General features: G+C 53.6%; 4 protein-coding genes across 4 annotated transcripts; 3 read left to right on the forward strand and 1 right to left on the reverse strand.

Moving 5' to 3' along the window:
- Positions 1-2,239: 2,239 nt before the first annotated feature.
- GLRG_08077 (chromo domain-containing protein) lies at positions 2,240-6,283 on the forward strand (the record flags this gene model as incomplete). Its single annotated transcript, XM_008098762.1, has 1 exon — positions 2,240-6,283. The coding sequence occupies one exon, from the start codon at positions 2,240-2,242 to the stop codon at positions 6,281-6,283; it is 4,044 nt and encodes a 1,347-aa protein (XP_008096953.1).
- An 876-nt stretch (positions 6,284-7,159) lies between these two features.
- GLRG_08078 (uncharacterized protein) lies at positions 7,160-8,367 on the reverse strand (the record flags this gene model as incomplete). The annotated part of the gene is made up of 2 exons (XM_008098763.1): positions 7,160-8,020; positions 8,080-8,367. The coding sequence occupies 2 exons, from the start codon at positions 8,365-8,367 to the stop codon at positions 7,160-7,162; spliced, it is 1,149 nt and encodes a 382-aa protein (XP_008096954.1).
- Positions 8,368-10,204: 1,837 nt separating this feature from the next.
- On the forward strand, positions 10,205-11,570 carry GLRG_08079 (uncharacterized protein; the record flags this gene model as incomplete). The annotated part of the gene is made up of 3 exons (XM_008098764.1): positions 10,205-11,105; positions 11,171-11,277; positions 11,334-11,570. 3 exons carry the CDS (start codon positions 10,205-10,207, stop codon positions 11,568-11,570), a joined length of 1,245 nt encoding a protein of 414 aa, XP_008096955.1.
- A 3,162-nt stretch (positions 11,571-14,732) lies between these two features.
- On the forward strand, positions 14,733-16,124 carry GLRG_08080 (uncharacterized protein; the record flags this gene model as incomplete). Its single annotated transcript, XM_008098765.1, has 1 exon — positions 14,733-16,124. One exon carries the CDS (start codon positions 14,733-14,735, stop codon positions 16,122-16,124), a length of 1,392 nt encoding a protein of 463 aa, XP_008096956.1.
- Positions 16,125-17,387: the final 1,263 nt, after the last annotated feature.

Raw genomic sequence — 17,387 nt, forward strand, 5'->3', positions numbered from 1 at the left:
AGCAGTTGAGTTGAGGCGAGGCAAGGTGTAAGGGTCTGGAACTGAACCAGACTGAGAGAGGTGGAGAGTGTAGGTAAAGTCAGCGCGGGCGCAGTATGGGTGGTATGTGTGGGTGGTATGTGTGGGTGAGGCAGCAGACTGAGAGGCGAGGTGGTGTCGGCGCAGTTGTGAACTACCTACCAATTAGGTAGGCCACAAATATTCGCTGGAGGAGCAACCACACAGGGAAAGGGGTAGGGAGGGTACCTACCTGGAAGGTGGGCGTAGGAGGGGAAGGGAATCAGTTCAGAGGGCCTCCTCCGTCAATGATGTTGTTACAAAGCGTTCATCAACAGTGGGGGTTCTCACTCCAGCGCGCATGGATGGTGTACAGCATACAGGCTACAACACACCGACGCAGGAAAAGGTACTTTGTGCCAATGGCTGGCGCAAAAACAATACTTGGATCTCATCATGCCTTCGAGCTCCATCGACTGAGACTCCCTGCCCACTCCAACGTCGAAGGGGGTGCTGCTGCACGTTCCGAAAGTGCTGAACCCGCTGAGCCACACCACCACGGAACACGCACCAACCACACTCGTCACTTCGGTGTCTCTCTCGTATACCTCAGGGATCTGATTGGGAGTAACACCAATGACACAGGAAGACGAGGTGAGCAATGAAGGCCACGGACGGGATCGCCGCCGTCGGCACGCGGAACTGTCGTGTTTTGTCTCGGCGATCACGTGCCCCCTATCCTGGAACAGACTGAAGACACCTCCCCGTCCTTCACTTCGTTTGACCTATCTAGGTTGAGAACGTTCGCGCTTGCCAGGGAAGCTTTTACCTAGGGCTTTTTTTTTCTCCCGGCTCCTCGTAACACAGGCCCGTTCCAGCGTTGTCTGCATGCTGATGTCCGTTGCAGGCGTTTGCTCTTGTGTAAGTCGCCTACAGCAACGGGGCAGCTGTAGACGTCAGGCCCGAATACGACTGTCATGAGGCCTGGATTCCTTGAAAGATGCAAAGAGAGCACATGTACTGTATTGATGAAGATCCTCAAACCCAGCTGAATATGATGAAGAACGGCTATGAAGATACAAGGTACTCGTAAGATGGACGAGGTTACCAAATGATACTGGGATGAGGCAGCACAACCGTTTCTACCTACATACTGTAAGTAGGTAGTGTACCTGTATGTAGGTAAGTAAATTGGGGCTCGGCTTGCAGAATGATGTTAGATAACGGTAGTCCCTTACCTGCGCAGGTCTTCCTTTGGCGGCCAAGTCCTTCTTTCTCTCCGTTTGATCAGGGTACCTTCCTCGAGTGCACGGACGCACAATCAACATCAGTAGGTAAACCACCACCCAGGGAAGAAACAAAACTGGCACACTTCAATCTCGATTCGATGCCGGCCGCTACAATAAGTAATTGACTGGTAGGACTGGTAGGGAAAACGTACTCAATGGTAGATAAAACAGCCTTACATTGGTTTATTTATTTTTCTATTTTTTTTTCTTGTATGGTAGTATCTATCTAATAAGTGTTGAATTGTTTGTTGACACACTGCTAGTATTTTAGTTAGTGGTATGAGAACTAGATTGCGCTTGTTTTTTCCTGTCCCGGGGGCCACTAAAGGCAATAGGGAACTATATCCATGTCTGTATGCATGTCACCTTGTGCTGCCTTCGATGGTTAATGATTTCTTTTTGCTCTAAATTCACATCAATACGGCACAGAATCTCGCTCCCTTTTTTTCTCTTTTTTTTCTTTTCTCTCTCCCTCTCTCCCTTTTCCACTTGACCTGTCGTTCGACTCTCTACCCTCCTGGCAAGACCAAACAAAACGAAATAAAACAAGCACTGAAGGTGTCCCTTTGTCAGGTCAGTGCTTACCCTAGTGTCTTCCCAAGCTCCCGACATTGCTAAACATTTCATAGGTTTGGCTATCTCCACTCACCTGTCAAGAAGAGCTTCCTTCATACACTTTACCTACCTAGGTAACCAGAGGTTCTCACTTATTCCACCAGCAACAACACCTCTTATTTTTGCGACCGCATTTGTACTTGGTGCGTCTTGTTCCATCAATGCGTTATACAACTTCCTCGACTCTTCGGTCTTCTCTCGCTTGTATGACCTTTTGAGGACGCGCTCTACTAAATAAGCTTCCAAGTATCCGTACTCGTCACTCGCATTGGCCCCGCTGTTCAACTCGGCCTCTAGATATACACCTTGAAGCATGGACATCAGGAACTGAGCCCGCCATGGATGTATCTGGCTTGTTCGTAACGGACGATGCTCCTTCAGACGATGATGCCATCTCCATCAATTCTACCCTACTATCCGAACATGATTCAGATGAGGAATGGTTGGTCGAAGGTATCCGCGCCCAAACTCGCGAGGATGGAACGGATAGATACCTGGTCGAGTGGACCGGCTATCCCATCGAGGAAGCCACGTGGGAGCCCAAAGAAAACATGACGGATGAGCTGCTTTTGGAGTGGAGAGATACAAAGGCAAGACAAGCTCGAGGCGAGGAGGAGCCTTTTGACGTTGCCGCCTGGCAAGAGGCCGTGAATAAGCGCCAAGAGGACAAATATCAACGGCACCACGAGCGTAACATTAAGCGGAAGCGACGTGGCCTTCAGCTCAAGCTGTGGGAGGGCGAAACCGAAGCGGACTACTACCTCAGCGACGAAGACATTGGACAAAACGACTTCAACGACATCCTCCCGCCTCCGAAACATGTTGAGCGACAAGAAAACGCGGTCCTTTCCGATGAGAGAGAAGAGAGACGGCCGGAGAAGTCACCGAAACTGGCCGCCGTAGAAAAGCCAGCCCCCCAGAAACAGACCACGATGTCAGAAAAGACGACAGTGAAGATGACGGAGAAGCCCAGGTCGTCGAAGAGAAAGGCTTCCCCGTCTATCTCACAGCCACGCCCACAGCCATCCTCTCTCGCCACAGCAATAAACGGGCATCAGGGAACAGTGAAACGGCCCGTGGTCAGCAAGTCTACAACCAAGGCTGCCACCGCAGCACCCACGCAGCACAAAGCTAGGAAGACCACCGTTAGCTCGAGGACGATGCTCGGGCCACAAAACAGCGGGGCGGGCATCAACGTCTTTGCCGCCGGCAAGCAAATCAAGCAACGTCGTTCACTGGTGCAGAACGCCACGGATTCAACCAAAGGCCCTCGGATGTTTTCAAACCATCGAATAAGACGAAAGGTCGAATTGCAAAGCCGTGATAAGGCGGACACTGTGCCTGGCACTGTCCCAACCAAGCTATTCAGCATCAGTAGCGGCCCCCCTGCTGGCTCGAGTTCAGGGACATTGAATGTCGTCTCTCGCTCTGCCCTGAAGCATTCGGCCGATGGCTCCATGGCGTCCGCCAGCGAGTCCAGTGTTGCTTTTTCAGATATAGCGGACTCGACGCTTCCTAAAAACTCCGAGTCACAGCCTACACGGCCCATGGTCGGGAAAAGGAAGTCTGTTCAGTTTGCAGACTTGCCTCTTGTCAATGAGCCAGAGTCTGTTGATGAGATTCACCCGAAACGTCTCAAATCGCCTCCTATGCCACCAGAACCGTCTCCGCCATCTCTTTCACCTCAAAAGCCCCAGCCCATTCTTCGCAAGCTATCAATAACACAGTATCAGTCGAGAAGCGCGGGTCAGAGTTTTGACAAAGCTGTTATACTGGGACCGTCAGGAACCAAGGACATCCAGATGACGTTCGAGAACGTCAGACCTGATACTGATCCATGGCATTCACAGTTTGTCAACATGGATTCGCTAAGTTTCAGCAGAGTTTTCACTGCCCGTACTTTCGTAAGCCAAAAAATATCTCTTGTAGAACGATGTCTATCACACGGCAGTGTCCGGCCCAAGATGCCGCATGACCAAGAACCAGTCGACAGAGCTGCCAAACGGCTACGACTTGGGTCTTTTGGGGCGGCCTGTTTCTACGAAGACTTTCTCATTATCATCTACCCCGCCGATTGCGAGGAATGGAAAGAAGTCATGGCTGAAGTCGAAGTCACGAGCCTCGCAAACGTCACGCTGCGATACGTTATATACAAGCCGCAGCCTGTTGCCACGACGCCCTTACCGATGATGAAGGTTATCCCCTCAAGCTCTACAGAACCGCGGACTGCAATATTTCGGGATCTTCTCCGTTTTGATTATCGCCAACTTCTCCCTCCCAAAGTTGTAGATGGACACCACAACTTCTACTTGGCATTTCCCCCGTCCAGGAAGCTCTTGCTTGATGCTGTGAGCGAGTGGCTTCGTGCGGAAAATCCTACGTGCAGGGTATTTTCCACTAAGACAATGGGCGACTGGGCCGCTTTTACCAACCCAAAGAAAGTTACGCAAGGAGTCATCATTGTCCACGAGACAGCTACCGACACTCTCCGGCGGTTTCCTGGCCTGCTCAAGCTACTCCTCCACAGTAACAGTGTGACTTACTGGTTCTGGTGCATTGGAGAGTCGCTTCAGCAGCATCCCTTGTATCCATCTATCCGCTCTACGCACCGCAAGGCAGCACCTGGCACTATCGAGTTGACGAGGCTTTTCCCTCATGGAAACGCAATTCTGGTTACACCCAGCTTTTTGGTCTCTGAGCCACGCCGTTCTCTCCAGCTTTTCGAGTGGTACAAAAATACCCATAGGAAGCCCTACAACAACCACAAGATCGTGGCCGCTGCAAATATAGTTCAATACCTGCGAGACCTTGCGTTTGATAGATCCAGTCATCGCAATGCGCTGTTGGTGGAGGCGGAGAGGGCACCCCGGCTGTACAGATCCTCAGAACCAAGAAAGGTAGCGACGAAGGCGGGCCTTGACCAGGAAGAATGTGCAGCTCGCTTTGAAACTTGGGCTATTGTTGACGGACTTCAGCCGTCTGTTCGAACCAGAATTGTGCCCGACGAGCAGCTCGAGCCCATCATCTTTGTTGATGAGTCCATCGACGCCAACGATGAGCAAAGTCTTGTGAATTGGTTTGGTTGTTGGTCCCAGACACGATTCGACCAGTTCCGAAAGTTCCATGTTCTGGGCACCGATGGTAGCTCCAACAACATTCATTTCATCAAAGATCGCGACATCCCCCTCTATCCCCCGGATGCAGCGCGTGACCCAGGAGCCGAGATAAACGGCAGCGCTCATCGCCTGGATTCGGCTGTAAGCGATCTTGACACTATACATGAACCTCAAGACAATGCAACCCAAATTTTCGGGGGGTTAGCTGCTCACACATTTAAAAGTAAGTTGATGGATCTGGGTAAGGAATGTGAGGGTCCCAGGATCTGTGCGTTTGGCAAATTGTACGGCCTTCCTGTTTCTTATTACAAAGACATTGTCAATACGGCCGACTCCTACCAGGATAGCCGTCGGGGGTTTTCAACGTTCGACAGGTGGATAGAGTTCTCCTGGCCATTCTTCTCCCTTTACCAACCAAACTTCCGAGTCCCAAATGAAGTGCGTGGGCCGACCGTCTTCAACACGTACTTCGCTTTCTTTTATACTCCCGACGAAGACTCCCAGAGCGAACCGCCCGCGCGCCACCCGTGGCTCGCCATTTGGCGAGTTCAGGCACCGCATATTAGGCCGTGGGAGGGTACAGAGCTTCTCATCTGGGACATTGCGGCCAAGGAACGCTTTCCGGCGGTAACTCAGCTCTACGAATCCCAGCTCGTCCCGGCTCAGCAGCACCTAATTAACTTGATACGGGAAAGAGGGATAACCAAGCAGCGAGGTCTTGACCTGAAGCAGGTCTGGCTTGGAGGCTTCGAATCGGCCCCCGCCGAGTACACCTCACCGATCGATGTCACTTTTGCCAACCTGGAAGCCATGATGAGGGATGCTAAGGGATATCTTCCTGCGGTCGAATCTCACCTTGCCTCCAGGGGCTTCCGCAAAGTCAATCCTGGCACAGCACCTGCTCCAAAAGGACCCATTGCTTCAGATGCAGCGGGCATCGATCGGATCAGCCGTCTCCAGAACCATGGCGGTGACACCAAGATCATCTTCCATCCGCCCCGCGCGTATAGACCTATCCGGCCGAGCCGATACGAGAATTTGTTCTATAAGTGGGTGGTGAACCTTGACAAACAACATCAGTGTGAGGCGTACCCCTACACGTTCAAGCCTACCGTGGAATGGTACCAGGAGCAGCAGGTGGCTGAGGGCCGACACTTTGAGCACGTCAATGTCTCTTCCTGGAAGCGCATCTTCGAGCTGGTACGAATTACAGCCGATGTCGGGAACAAGAAGGGGGCGGGTACGGTAGAGAAGGGCAAAGACTGAAGGTAGAGATTGCTTTGTACACACTGGCAGGACATGTACACTTATGATAGAGAGATAAGACGCATCTTCGCGATGGATGCGCATTAGATGGCTTGGGAGGCTCGTGGACCCGAGTGTATTGATTTAAACTAATACCATACTGTTGCAAGCGTGGCATGCAAGAATTCATCACTACGACATTTGGCACAGATGAATTGAAGAGCTTCGAATATTGTTGAAAGCCTCTGATCTGACTGGAAGTGAACTTGTAGAAGACCACTTGTTTTCCGACACAGGACGAGCAGCCACCAGGTCAAAAATACCGTAACTGTTTTCGAGGTAAGTTTGCAAGAGCCCCCCCACGCAGGAAACGAGGACTTTTTGCCTGCAAATGTAAACAGGTGTACAAAAAGGACAAGCGCAGTGATGAGAACCAGAGAGGTAGTTAACTAGCCGCTTTTCCGTGATCAAAGGGTCCTAGCTGTATCCCTAGGCCTATCTAGCCGTTCCTCCCGTCCGGTGTAATAAAGAGGGCAATTTCTGGTACAAACTACCCCCACCAGTACTCTCTGTTGGTAACCTCCCTCCAAAAAGAAAGAAAAAAGAAGGGAAAGAAAGAAGAAGAAGAAGAAGAAGAAGAAGAAGAAGAAGAAGAAGAAGAAGAAGAAGAAGAAGAAGAAGAAGAAGAAGAAGAAGAAGAAGAAGAAGAAGAAGCATCTAGTGCGCTGATGTCTCCTCGAGCAGGTATGCAACCCAGCAAGGGCGTGTGGTCCAAGGAAGTGAAGTCATTTATTCCCGTTAGTCATTCATTGTATGGTACAAACAAAACCCCTTGTCATTATACAACCGTTGTCAGAACCCCGCTGCCTCCAAGAGAGCCCTGCATTCACCAAGGCATCACCTCGAGGAGGCAGGGAAATTCCTTGTGCTGAGCAGCACGCCCTTGACCCTCCGGATGTTATCCCTCGCCTTCTTGATCTCGTCCTCCGGCTCGTTCTTGCGCGGGCCGCCGTAGAGCGAGTAGCTGCCATAGTCTTGCGGGCTCGGATACGCCAGCTGCACGAGGTCGTCCTTGAGCACGTCCATCCTGGACTTCAGGTCTGCGAGGTCCTCGGCGTCCGAGACGACCGTTGTCTTGAGCAGGTCCGCCGAGCTCTTGAGTCGCGCGAGCTTGTCGGCCTGCCAGTCGCTCGCGGACCTGTTCCTATGCTCTGCCGCCGTCCCCGTCATCCCGAAGCCGGGCTCGCCGAACCTGGGCGTCGGGGGGACAGAGGTCTGCGTGCCGATGTCGCGGTGGAACATCTCGGTCGGGTCGTCTGCGCTGGAGCTGCTCGCGTCGTCCCTGTACGCCTCTCCGTTCCCGGCGGTCGCCTTAGGGGCGGGGACCTCCGAGACGGCGCCCTCGAGCTTCTCGATGATCTTGGCGAGGTTCTTGGACGTGGTGTCGTGGAGGTCACAGCGCGCTTCGGTAAGGGTTTCGACCATGGGCGCCACGACGTACTTACTCGTGCCGTAGAGGAGGGTGGAGAGGCCGGCGAAGGCATATAGTGTGTTAAGGATTCCGTTGGCGGTGACCAAGGGCGGAGGACGGGTCGACTTCGTGAGGAACTCGGGGTAGGTTACGACGGGGGGCTGGTCTGTTTGGCGCGGGATAGAGACCTCGTTGTTAGGCGGTGGTGTCGGGACTTCTTGTGATTTGGGTGTCGTTGTTGCCGCTACTTGTGTTGAGCTTGCCGATGTTTGATCTGTTTGGGTAGTCTAGTAGTATTCTGTCAGTCATGGGCAGCACATGCCATGGGCGGGGCAGAGAGACCAACGTCGTGTGCTGGTTCGGGTACCGAGCTGCCCAACAACTCCTCTATATCTGTAGAAGAGATTCCCTTGGTCTTGAGAAATGCCTCCTTGACCTCCCTCGGCGCGTCTTTGATCTCGTCATCTTGCAGAAACTTGCGAGCAATTTCGATGCTATTCTCTCTGGTGGGCTCGTTCGGTACAGCATCCTGTGATGGCTGTTGGGTCTGCGGCTCGAGTTCGGCATCCGTCTTTTGGTCACGCTGCCATTCTGGGATGCCGGGCGTGCTCTTATTGTCGTCGGAGTCGCTCATGATTGCGCCTCTGATTTTGGGGAACCTGGAAGGGCTTTCTTGAGGAAAAGATGCCAAAGCGCGCGCAATACCGCGACGAGGTTGAACCGGACGTAGAGTCCGGAGGTGTGTGTTGATGGTTGGCGGTTCGGCACATATGAGCACATGCCTCGGCTAGTGCGGTAACGGAAGAGCTGGACGTTCATGACGGTACTGGTACAGGGGCGACGGTGCGCTACCTACTACCGTTGTCGTTTTCTTTTTTTCTTTGGCCGGTCTGCTTTTGCGGCGGTGGGAAGTGGAACCACACAATGCACGGTGCCCATGGCGACCAGCAGGGACGGGGCTCCGTTTTGGACATCCGGCGCTTCAGTAGTGGACTTCAGTGGCTGTTGGAAGAGAGAAATGCTCAACCCAAAGTGAAGATCAACCGTAGTCCAACTGTATGGTTCGAACAGCATCTTATTGAGCATCACCTCAGCTGTCCGCAGTCGCCCAAGTCATCCATCTTCCCGTCGCGGATTCGAAGCACTCTTTGACAAGCCCCCCCCCTCCCCCCCTTCTGTTTCAAGCGACCGCAGCGCCTTCATCGGAGCCATCTGATTCGCTCGCTCGCCCATCGACGACGATCTCTAACTATTTGTTGCCTTCGCCGACCTGAACGTCGCCCGCAAATCAGGGGGCTCTCCAGGTGAGATCTCTCAGTTTAATTGCCCGCTTCGAGTTGATGGTAAATGTGTCTCCAGTGGAATCGCTAAGCAGGGGAAACCAGGACGCAGAACAAAGCAGCGCGCGCCGGACACGGAGAGAGCAAGGGTTTTTAGCAAAGACGCGGAAGAGAGACATAGAAGGCGACACGCGCGAGAGCTGACGAGATCCAACCATTCCCAAGTCTCACTTCAGGGGGTCGTCTCTACTTTTTTCTTTATTTTTTTATCGCCCACGCCCACGCCCACCTGCTTGGCTTGGCTACAGCCACCACTCTGTCCTCCCAGGAACCTTGCCGTGTGCTTGGATCCAGTTGTGAGGCGATAGGCCAACAAGGAAACCCACCTGCCGTCCGTTGCCTTTGCGCGCGTCTCTCTCGCTGCTGCGGCTAGCCGTCATCTATCACTCCAGGAGTATACCAATCGGTAAGCTCAGGTGCGACATTCTCTTTTAGCTTTTGCTTCCGTTCTCGACCTCCCCCCTACTGCACCTTATCATCATTGCCCTCACCCTTAGCCTCGGCGGTGTCTCTTCGTCGTATATCAGCCATCGTATCCGGTTACCTGCGCCGAGTCAAGTGAGGCAAGCAGTAACTTCTTGTTTGCGGATCAACATCTCTGAGCAGAAAGAGGCTGGATCGGCCGCTGTGCATGTCGCAAATCTAGATCCAGTTTGGCTCGGCCAGAGAAAGTTGAAAGTAGACGCGTGTTGAGAAACCGAACGCCAGGAACAAACGAAAAAAAAAAAATAGAGCGCCCGCACGTGTGTGCGATTCATTAAAAAAGGAAGAGGCGTAAAGCCTACCTACCTTGGCGTGCAACTTACCATCCATCTCCGGCCGACTACATTGCCTTACCTCATCTCTCTGTGTCTAGGGATCGGATTCCTTAGCAGCAGTGCCACCTCCCCTTTCCCCTACCTTGTCTGCCCGGCCCCCCGAACTTACCTTAATTCAACCTCCCACGTTCAACATTGAACCAAAAACAAAAACAAAACTCTCCACCGTTATCCAAAACAAGCCCCCAAACCTTTTCATCCAAGACATCATCCAGCAACAAACTGCACCCGTGGATTTGACTCTCGCGACGTCGCTGCCAAGCCAACCCGCAAGAGACCACGTTCCCTCGATACCCCCCCCCCCCCCCCCACAATGGCTTCCCGGCCTCGCCGTTCGGCGGCCAAGAAGGCCCAAGAGCAGATTACTGACTGGGCCGACAGCGAGCGAAACAGCAGCATGTCAACCCGTGCTCGCCGCTCAGAGGGCCGCACCTCAGGTGTTTCTCGCGGCCCGCCGTCTTCTCCCGGAAGCGAGCACCTGAATCTCACTGTCAAGGTGCCTGCCAACAAGCTTCGTGAAGCCACCAGCAGAGGAAGGAACTCGACGGGGAACAGCATCTCGGTTAACAGCAGGGCCTCGTATGGTAGTGAGATTGTCGCCGGCAGACGCAACCGTGGTCCCAAGAAGAGCTATGTTGTCGAGTCTGACAGCGATGAGGAGGATGATGACGACGAGATGGAGGAGCCTGATGCCGATGCCGACGAGGACGACATGGATGTCGATGCTGAGGGCGAAGAGGAAGACGCTGATGGTGACATTGACATGGACACCCCTGCTGCTTCCACCATCAAGATTTCGTTGCCCAAGGCCGGTAAAGTTGCTCCTCGGCGACCAGCAGCCGCCAGGGTCATCGAGGATGATGACGATGACGAGGAGGAGCTCAGTGAAATTGAAGTCAGTGACCCTGAGAACACGATGAACATGAGCATCGATGTGGGGGGTGCGGGCGATGATGAGGACGATGAGGACGATGACGAGGACGAGGAGGACGCCGAAGGCGAAGAGGAAGATGCCGAGGGCGAGGAAGACGACGCTGAAGGCGAGGAGGAAGAGATCGAGGTCGCCGATGAGACGGTGCAGCCGGATGCTGAGGGTGAAGAGCTTGACAGTGAACTCGGCAGTCGCGAAGGAACTCCTGACTTGACAAAGATGACGAGGAGGCAACGTGCCCGCTTCGAGGATGAGCCACAGCAGTACATGAAGCTCTCGGATGGTAAGTCTTGCAACGAATCCGAGGCATGCTTTGGGTGGGCCCTGCGCTAATAATAGCGATCACAGAGGTTCAAGCGAAGAAGGTGTTCACAGCGGAAGAGCTGTCGATGAGAAGGCTTGAGATGGCCCGTCGACGACGAAACTTATCGGACAAGCGCAACGAAGAAGTCAAGGCAAGTAATTTTCGGCGGTGTAGTCATTAGTCGAACGCACACTAACACGAACGTAGATGGAAACCATCAACAAACTGCTGAAGAAACAGGCACCTAAGACCAAGGGCAAAGGCGTCGGCGATGACACGCCCAGCAGCGAGTCGCAGAAGCCCGACGTCGCGTTTGTCCGCTGGGTTAACTCCAAGAAGGGAAGCGTGGTCGCAGTGCCGGAGGAGATGCTCGGAGGACCGACAGGCGAGGTATTTGTGACCGAGGGTCTGAAATCCGGCAAGATGGTGGAGGAGGTTGCATAGTCGGGTTGATGGGCATTGGAGATCCGTCAGAAAGGGTATAATGCCCTCCCTACCAGAAAAGTCACAGTGGAGGAAGAGAAGCACCTTGCAGTGAGCGGCGCTCGGTATTGTCATGCAGAACACAAGGTCAGCTTGAACCGGTGTTACTTGTTTGGGTCTAGAGATTTTGTTTAATGGCATGAACGCCATATACTATTTGACGCGTTTTACTTCGTCGCCAGACGTTCAAGGGTTGCTTTCGAGGCTAGGAGCGGCACGTCGCTCAAGGGGAACAAAACAGCCTGACATTGGACCTCAGGGCCGACCGGTCGTCCTTATGCGACTTCAGCGCTCAGCATAAGGACGTGAATGAGGACGTGGGGTGATGTGATGATCAGCGGGTGACGATCTTCACCACATCTGCGGGTGATGTTAGGTAATCAGACCTGTCCGTGGTGGGTTGGAACCCCTGCAGAGGCGGATGGGGGGTCATGTGGTCACCCGCCCCGGACTTTTCCCAATGGAGTCGAAGCTTTTCCCATGCGATCAGTCCTGTCTCCGCATTTCTTTTGCACAACTCCAAGGCTGTTGTACCTACCTAGATGAACGCTCGTCTGTTGGTTGATAGAGAGTGGGGACAGGGAAGGTTTGGGACGGACGCGAGAGGAAACATCAGCCAAGATTTATGACCAAGAACAGTCGCGGTGGTCTTCTTTTGAAGCTTTGGGCTGCTTTGGCAGTCAACCCCGAGGATCCCCTCAACGTGTGTCATCACCCGGGGCTGACTGCTGCCAATATGTGTGAGTGGTGCGATGTCGACGCGTCGCCTTCAAATTGGGGTTTTCCGTCTCAGTCTTGAATATTATTTTGTATTCAGAGAGGAAAGAAGCCGCAGCCGGCAGACGATCTTCTGGAAGAACACAGATCTTGGCCGTTGAGCTCATCGGCGAATGAGCTCTCTTGTCTTGTCCGATGGGGAAAAGCTTCTCGTCATGATTAAGGCCTCTCTTGGTTATGATTGACCGTCCTGCTTTCTGCTCCTGTCAGCATCTGACACGCCCAACGACAAACGCGGGCCCTGCACGTACATTGTAGTGTACAAGCAGATGCTCAGTAGGTATATGAGAATCACCAGACCGGCTAGGTACCTAGGTTGGACTGTGCACCGAAGAAACGAAGAAAAAGCCCTTCCCCGCCTACACTAGGTACTAACCCCCGGATCTGCTCCTGCCTTTAGCCGGGCAGTCAGGCAAAGAACCCTAGGGATGGCAGCACCAGCACGCTAAGGGGGAAGCAAGCAGCTTGGCAAACTCGGCCATGGAGGAGGCAAGCAAAATATCGGCATGCTGCAGCTCGCCAGAAACCACCTGGAGCAAGACACAGACAGGCCTGTGTCTGTTGGCCACAACCGGGCCTTGTGGGCTCCGTACTCGTGTCAAAGAACAAGTGCTGACAGGGCCATTGTCTGTGCAAGACAACCAAAGGCGCTATTGGCGGTTGACGGGCTTCTAGCTCTGGACTGCCTCAAGCACCGAAGCATCTTTCCTCAAACTTGAAGCACTCAAAACGACAACGACAACGCGATATGCCAGGGCATGGGAACCCCACCTAGTGCGTCCGTGCATGGTACAGTATCCGTACTTGAGGCCAAACTCTCTTCGTGCATTCGGCTGGTAGACAGTGGGCTCTTCCGGTGGCTTCTGCCAGTCTCCCTTACGCAGTACACTAACTATGGGTGCACGTACACAGACAGTACCTTCTTTGTACCTCGGCCAGCGAAGACAGACAAATAGCATCTGCGATTGGAAACAACATGCCCCCACCACCACCATCCAGGCGCACTCCTGCGGACATTGGCCGATAGAAGGACATTGCTCAACTGACTTACCGAATGTGGAATCGCAGCCGCCGAGAGGGCATATCCCGACTGCAAGTGACTGACTGCGAGTGACATTGGCGAACTGAGGTCACTCGCTCCTAGGTGAGCCCCTGTCTACCTTTTGCCTTTTTGATGGTGGGAAGGAATACGCTAGGCCCTGGCGGGCTTGTGCTCTGTGCTCCAACTACTATTACTTAGCGTAAGCCGCAGAAAATAGAGTCAGAATTGCCTTTGGGTTTTTCGCCCTCCAACTTTTCTTGCCTTGCCGGATGGATGGACCCTTGGCCTGCTTCCCCTTGTCCTCCCATCCTCTTCATCTCCCCGACTAGGTTATCTTACATACTGGCCGATATCTACCTGGTACCACGACTCGCTTGCCTCCGATATATAATATAAGCCATGGCGTTGCCTCCGCCAGTTGACGTGCCGGGCCAGCATGATTGCCCTCCTCCGCCTCTAGCTGCTACTGCACATCTCGCCCCCGGCGACGAAGCCACAGCCCATCCATCAAATCAAGGTAAGTTGACGACGCTAAGCCAAGCTTGCCTTGTCGCTTTTGCCTCCTTCTCCTCCTCGTCTTTCATCTGGGCATCTCTTTCGACCACCCGTCCGCCGCACTTTGGTCAAGTGCCTGTCGCAGCCTGGCGGTACCCTTCTCCCTCCTCCACCTTTCCCCCTCCCACTCTCGTCTGCATCTTCCAATCTGCTCTCAATATAGAAAGGGGACACACAAAACACGAGATAGAGAAAAGGTTCTGGACCGTCTTAGCCTGCCTCCCTCCCCCCCGAAACTCCATTCCACCCTCCTCTTCTCCGCATTCATGTTCCCACCCTGGACCCAATGCACATTGCATGACCAAAGGGCGTTGCGTTGCACAAGAAGCACCACCGCTCACTACCTATTTCTGTACCTCTGTAAGCTATTTTCATAACAGTATTTGGATACTGACAGCCCAGCCCCCTTGGAAATCGCTATCAGGCCACTCGCGGCTGCGGTCACAACCCCAGACCCTGTCCCGGATCCTGACACCGGCGCGCCCCAGCTACAGCTCCATCACACTCACCCGCACCCGCATTCGCACAACCAGCCCACCCCGCACGCAACTGCGACTGCGACTGCCACCGCTGCTACTCCAACTTTGGCTAATACCGCCCTGGCTTCACTTGCACATCGTATAAAGACATCTCCCGGGCCCTCCCAGGAGCCCTCTCATATGTCCCCTCTTGCTGCCTCTCCTTCGTCTGCCGTGTCCTTTGCCAAACTTCCGCCAAAGACAAACCCCTCCTCCTTACCGACTTCCAAAATGTTGTTCTCAGAGATATACAAATCACCTCGCTCGCCGCTATCCAAGTTCCGCCTGTCCATGTCACAGCAGCCTCTGACCCTGGACCTGCCCGACTACGACCCCGATTTGCTTAGCAGAGACAAGCACAAGCAAAAGGAAGCCGTCAAGAAGTACCTGGCCGCCAAGGTTCGCAACGACTGGGAGTTTGTTTGGCCCCCAGTCGCCTCCTGCCCGCAAAACGATCATGTGCCGCCCGCTGCCGATGCGCCGCCCGAAGGAGAAGGTGTAGATCAGGTGCATCAAGAAACCTCTGATCTCCGAGCTGAGGCGGCGGCGGCAACATCACAAGACGAGGCTGTAGAGTCAATGGAAAGCGACGAGGACGACGAGGAAGAGGAAGACAGCGACGCCGACTCGGTGTACAGCACTGTCTCAGAGGACCTAGCCCGCTTCAAGCCCCGTCTGGAATGGGTGTCTGACTTGTCCGATGAGGAACCGCCCGTGTCGCTCTCCCCATTCCGCTTCGATAGCCCCGACGCGATTGGCGCAGCTGTGAAGGCATCTGTGGCAGACAAGCGTGCGCGGAGGAGGCGAGCCATTCGCGAGGAGATGGCATGGAATGAAGGTCTGGCCTGCTTCGAGGCAAGACGCAATGTCTGGACAGGTGCCAGGACAGTGCGAGTGCGCACCAAACCCGTCTCCCCAACGCAGACTTTCTCCCCTCTATCCCCTCGCCGTCTATTCTTCCGTACTTCCTTTTCCTCGGGCCAACCGTCGCCAACGCCGCCTTTGCATTCCTTGCAGCAACGGCCCAGTAACGAGGCCACCACCGCCGTGTCGGACGGCTCCGACCTCTCTAAAGACCCATCCAAGGAACTCACGGCCCAAAAGTCCAAGGAATCCCACAAGTCAGCTGCATCCCCCGCGTCGACGACGTACCCCATCGAGACCATTGTACCCCTCTCTGCGCCACTCCTCCCGCCAGGCAACCCAATGCGCGCCTCCATTACCCCAGCTGTATATATGTCGCTGTATGAGAAGGTAATAGTCCACGCCCTCACACCGTCATGCCCTGTCAACCTATCAGACATGATCCGGGCCTGTGTGGTGGGTTGGAAGCGGGACGGTGAGTGGCCGCCAAGGCCCTCAGCTGCAGAGCCCGGCATCGTGGCCGTGCGGCGTAAGAAGAAGTCAGCGACGGAAGGCCAGGGCCAGAATCATACTCGTAGGATGAGCTTTGGTTTTCTGGGCAGGGGTGAGAAGGCAGACAACCACGATGAGAGTGCTGGGAAGGGTATTAGGAAAAGCCTGCAAAAAGTCCTCGGCATCGGGCACCATCCTGCCTCGGCTGCCCCTGCAGCTGGGAACAATGGCCCCGCAGCGAACGGGAAAGATGCGGCCATTCCCTGAGCCTTAATGTGATGAAAGAACACGAGTATGATACAGAAGGAAATTAATACGTGTGCGAACCTTGGCAGGCGGGAAGGGGGGAGCCTCCCCCCCCCCCTCCCGCCTTGGGTATCTTGTTGGAAAAGGGATGAAAACGGGCATTTTGATCAAGTTGCACGAAACAAGAGACTACGCGGGACGGGAAGGTTCTTCTTGTGACGCTGATACCCCATGTTATCCAGTAGAGATGATAGTTGTAATGGTGGCTTTGCAATGGTAATGAGACACGTTTTGTATTGATCTCAAAGAGTGTCTTGATGGGTCGCCCGTGTACATAAACCCCCGTCCGTGCCTTCCTGACTGCCTCCTTCCCGATATTATCATGACACATTTCTTTTCTCTTTTTCTGCCCTCTCTGCTGATTCACTTTCTCATCGCTTCAACTCATCGCTTCAACTTAACCTATTGACCTTCTCATCCTCGTAGCTCTCAGAATCATTGTGTGTACCCTAACAATTCCTCCCTCTTACTCCCAAATCGATGACAGACACCGAGATCAGCAGCAGTCATGATGGGTGCACCGAAAACGTTTATCGGTAGCAGCCCACAGGGAAGCATTAGAAACCTCTTTAATAGCGAGAGCGAGTCGCATGAGCCCGATCTTTCTCGATCATCAGTCAAGATGGGTACACCACTCATCAACAGGGTTCATCGCCTGTAATCATCTGATTCTAGCTCTGCGACATCTGAGCAACAGGAGGCAACGGCTAAGAAGTGGCCGCAAGAATTCCAAGCGAGAGTCTCAGATGGATAGACCCTGGAATTTACGCAAAAAATGAATTGAATTCACCAGCATCGTTGGAGCAAATCCCCTGTCTCATCGACTGATTCCAACCCCGGGAGGAATAACGAAGACGCTTAAGAAAGATGACCAGCCTACCACTCTGCAATTCACCAACCACAGGGATAAAAAAGCCATCGCTAAGGACCTGAAGGAAAATGAGAAGGTCGATCGTGAGAAATTGTGGTCTGTTGTCTTCCTACTTACGGGTGACGTCCACGGAAAGCTTCTGACTCTGAGGAACACATCAGCAACTGAGGCCATGGGCAGAATCGCAATAGCACTGGCGAAGCAGAAGAAATTAACCCAAGAGGATCTCAACACTTCTTACGCTAGTCAAGAAGCAGAATCTGCTCAATCAACAAAAGCCTATTTCATCCCTGTCTCCCTTGGCCGTCAAATAGGCATACAATAATCGCAGTCTCCTTGGTTCTAACGACAAA

The sequence above is a fragment of the Colletotrichum graminicola genome (assembly GCF_000149035.1).
Source record: "Colletotrichum graminicola M1.001 genomic scaffold supercont1.36, whole genome shotgun sequence".
Lineage (NCBI taxonomy): Eukaryota > Fungi > Ascomycota > Sordariomycetes > Glomerellales > Glomerellaceae > Colletotrichum > Colletotrichum graminicola.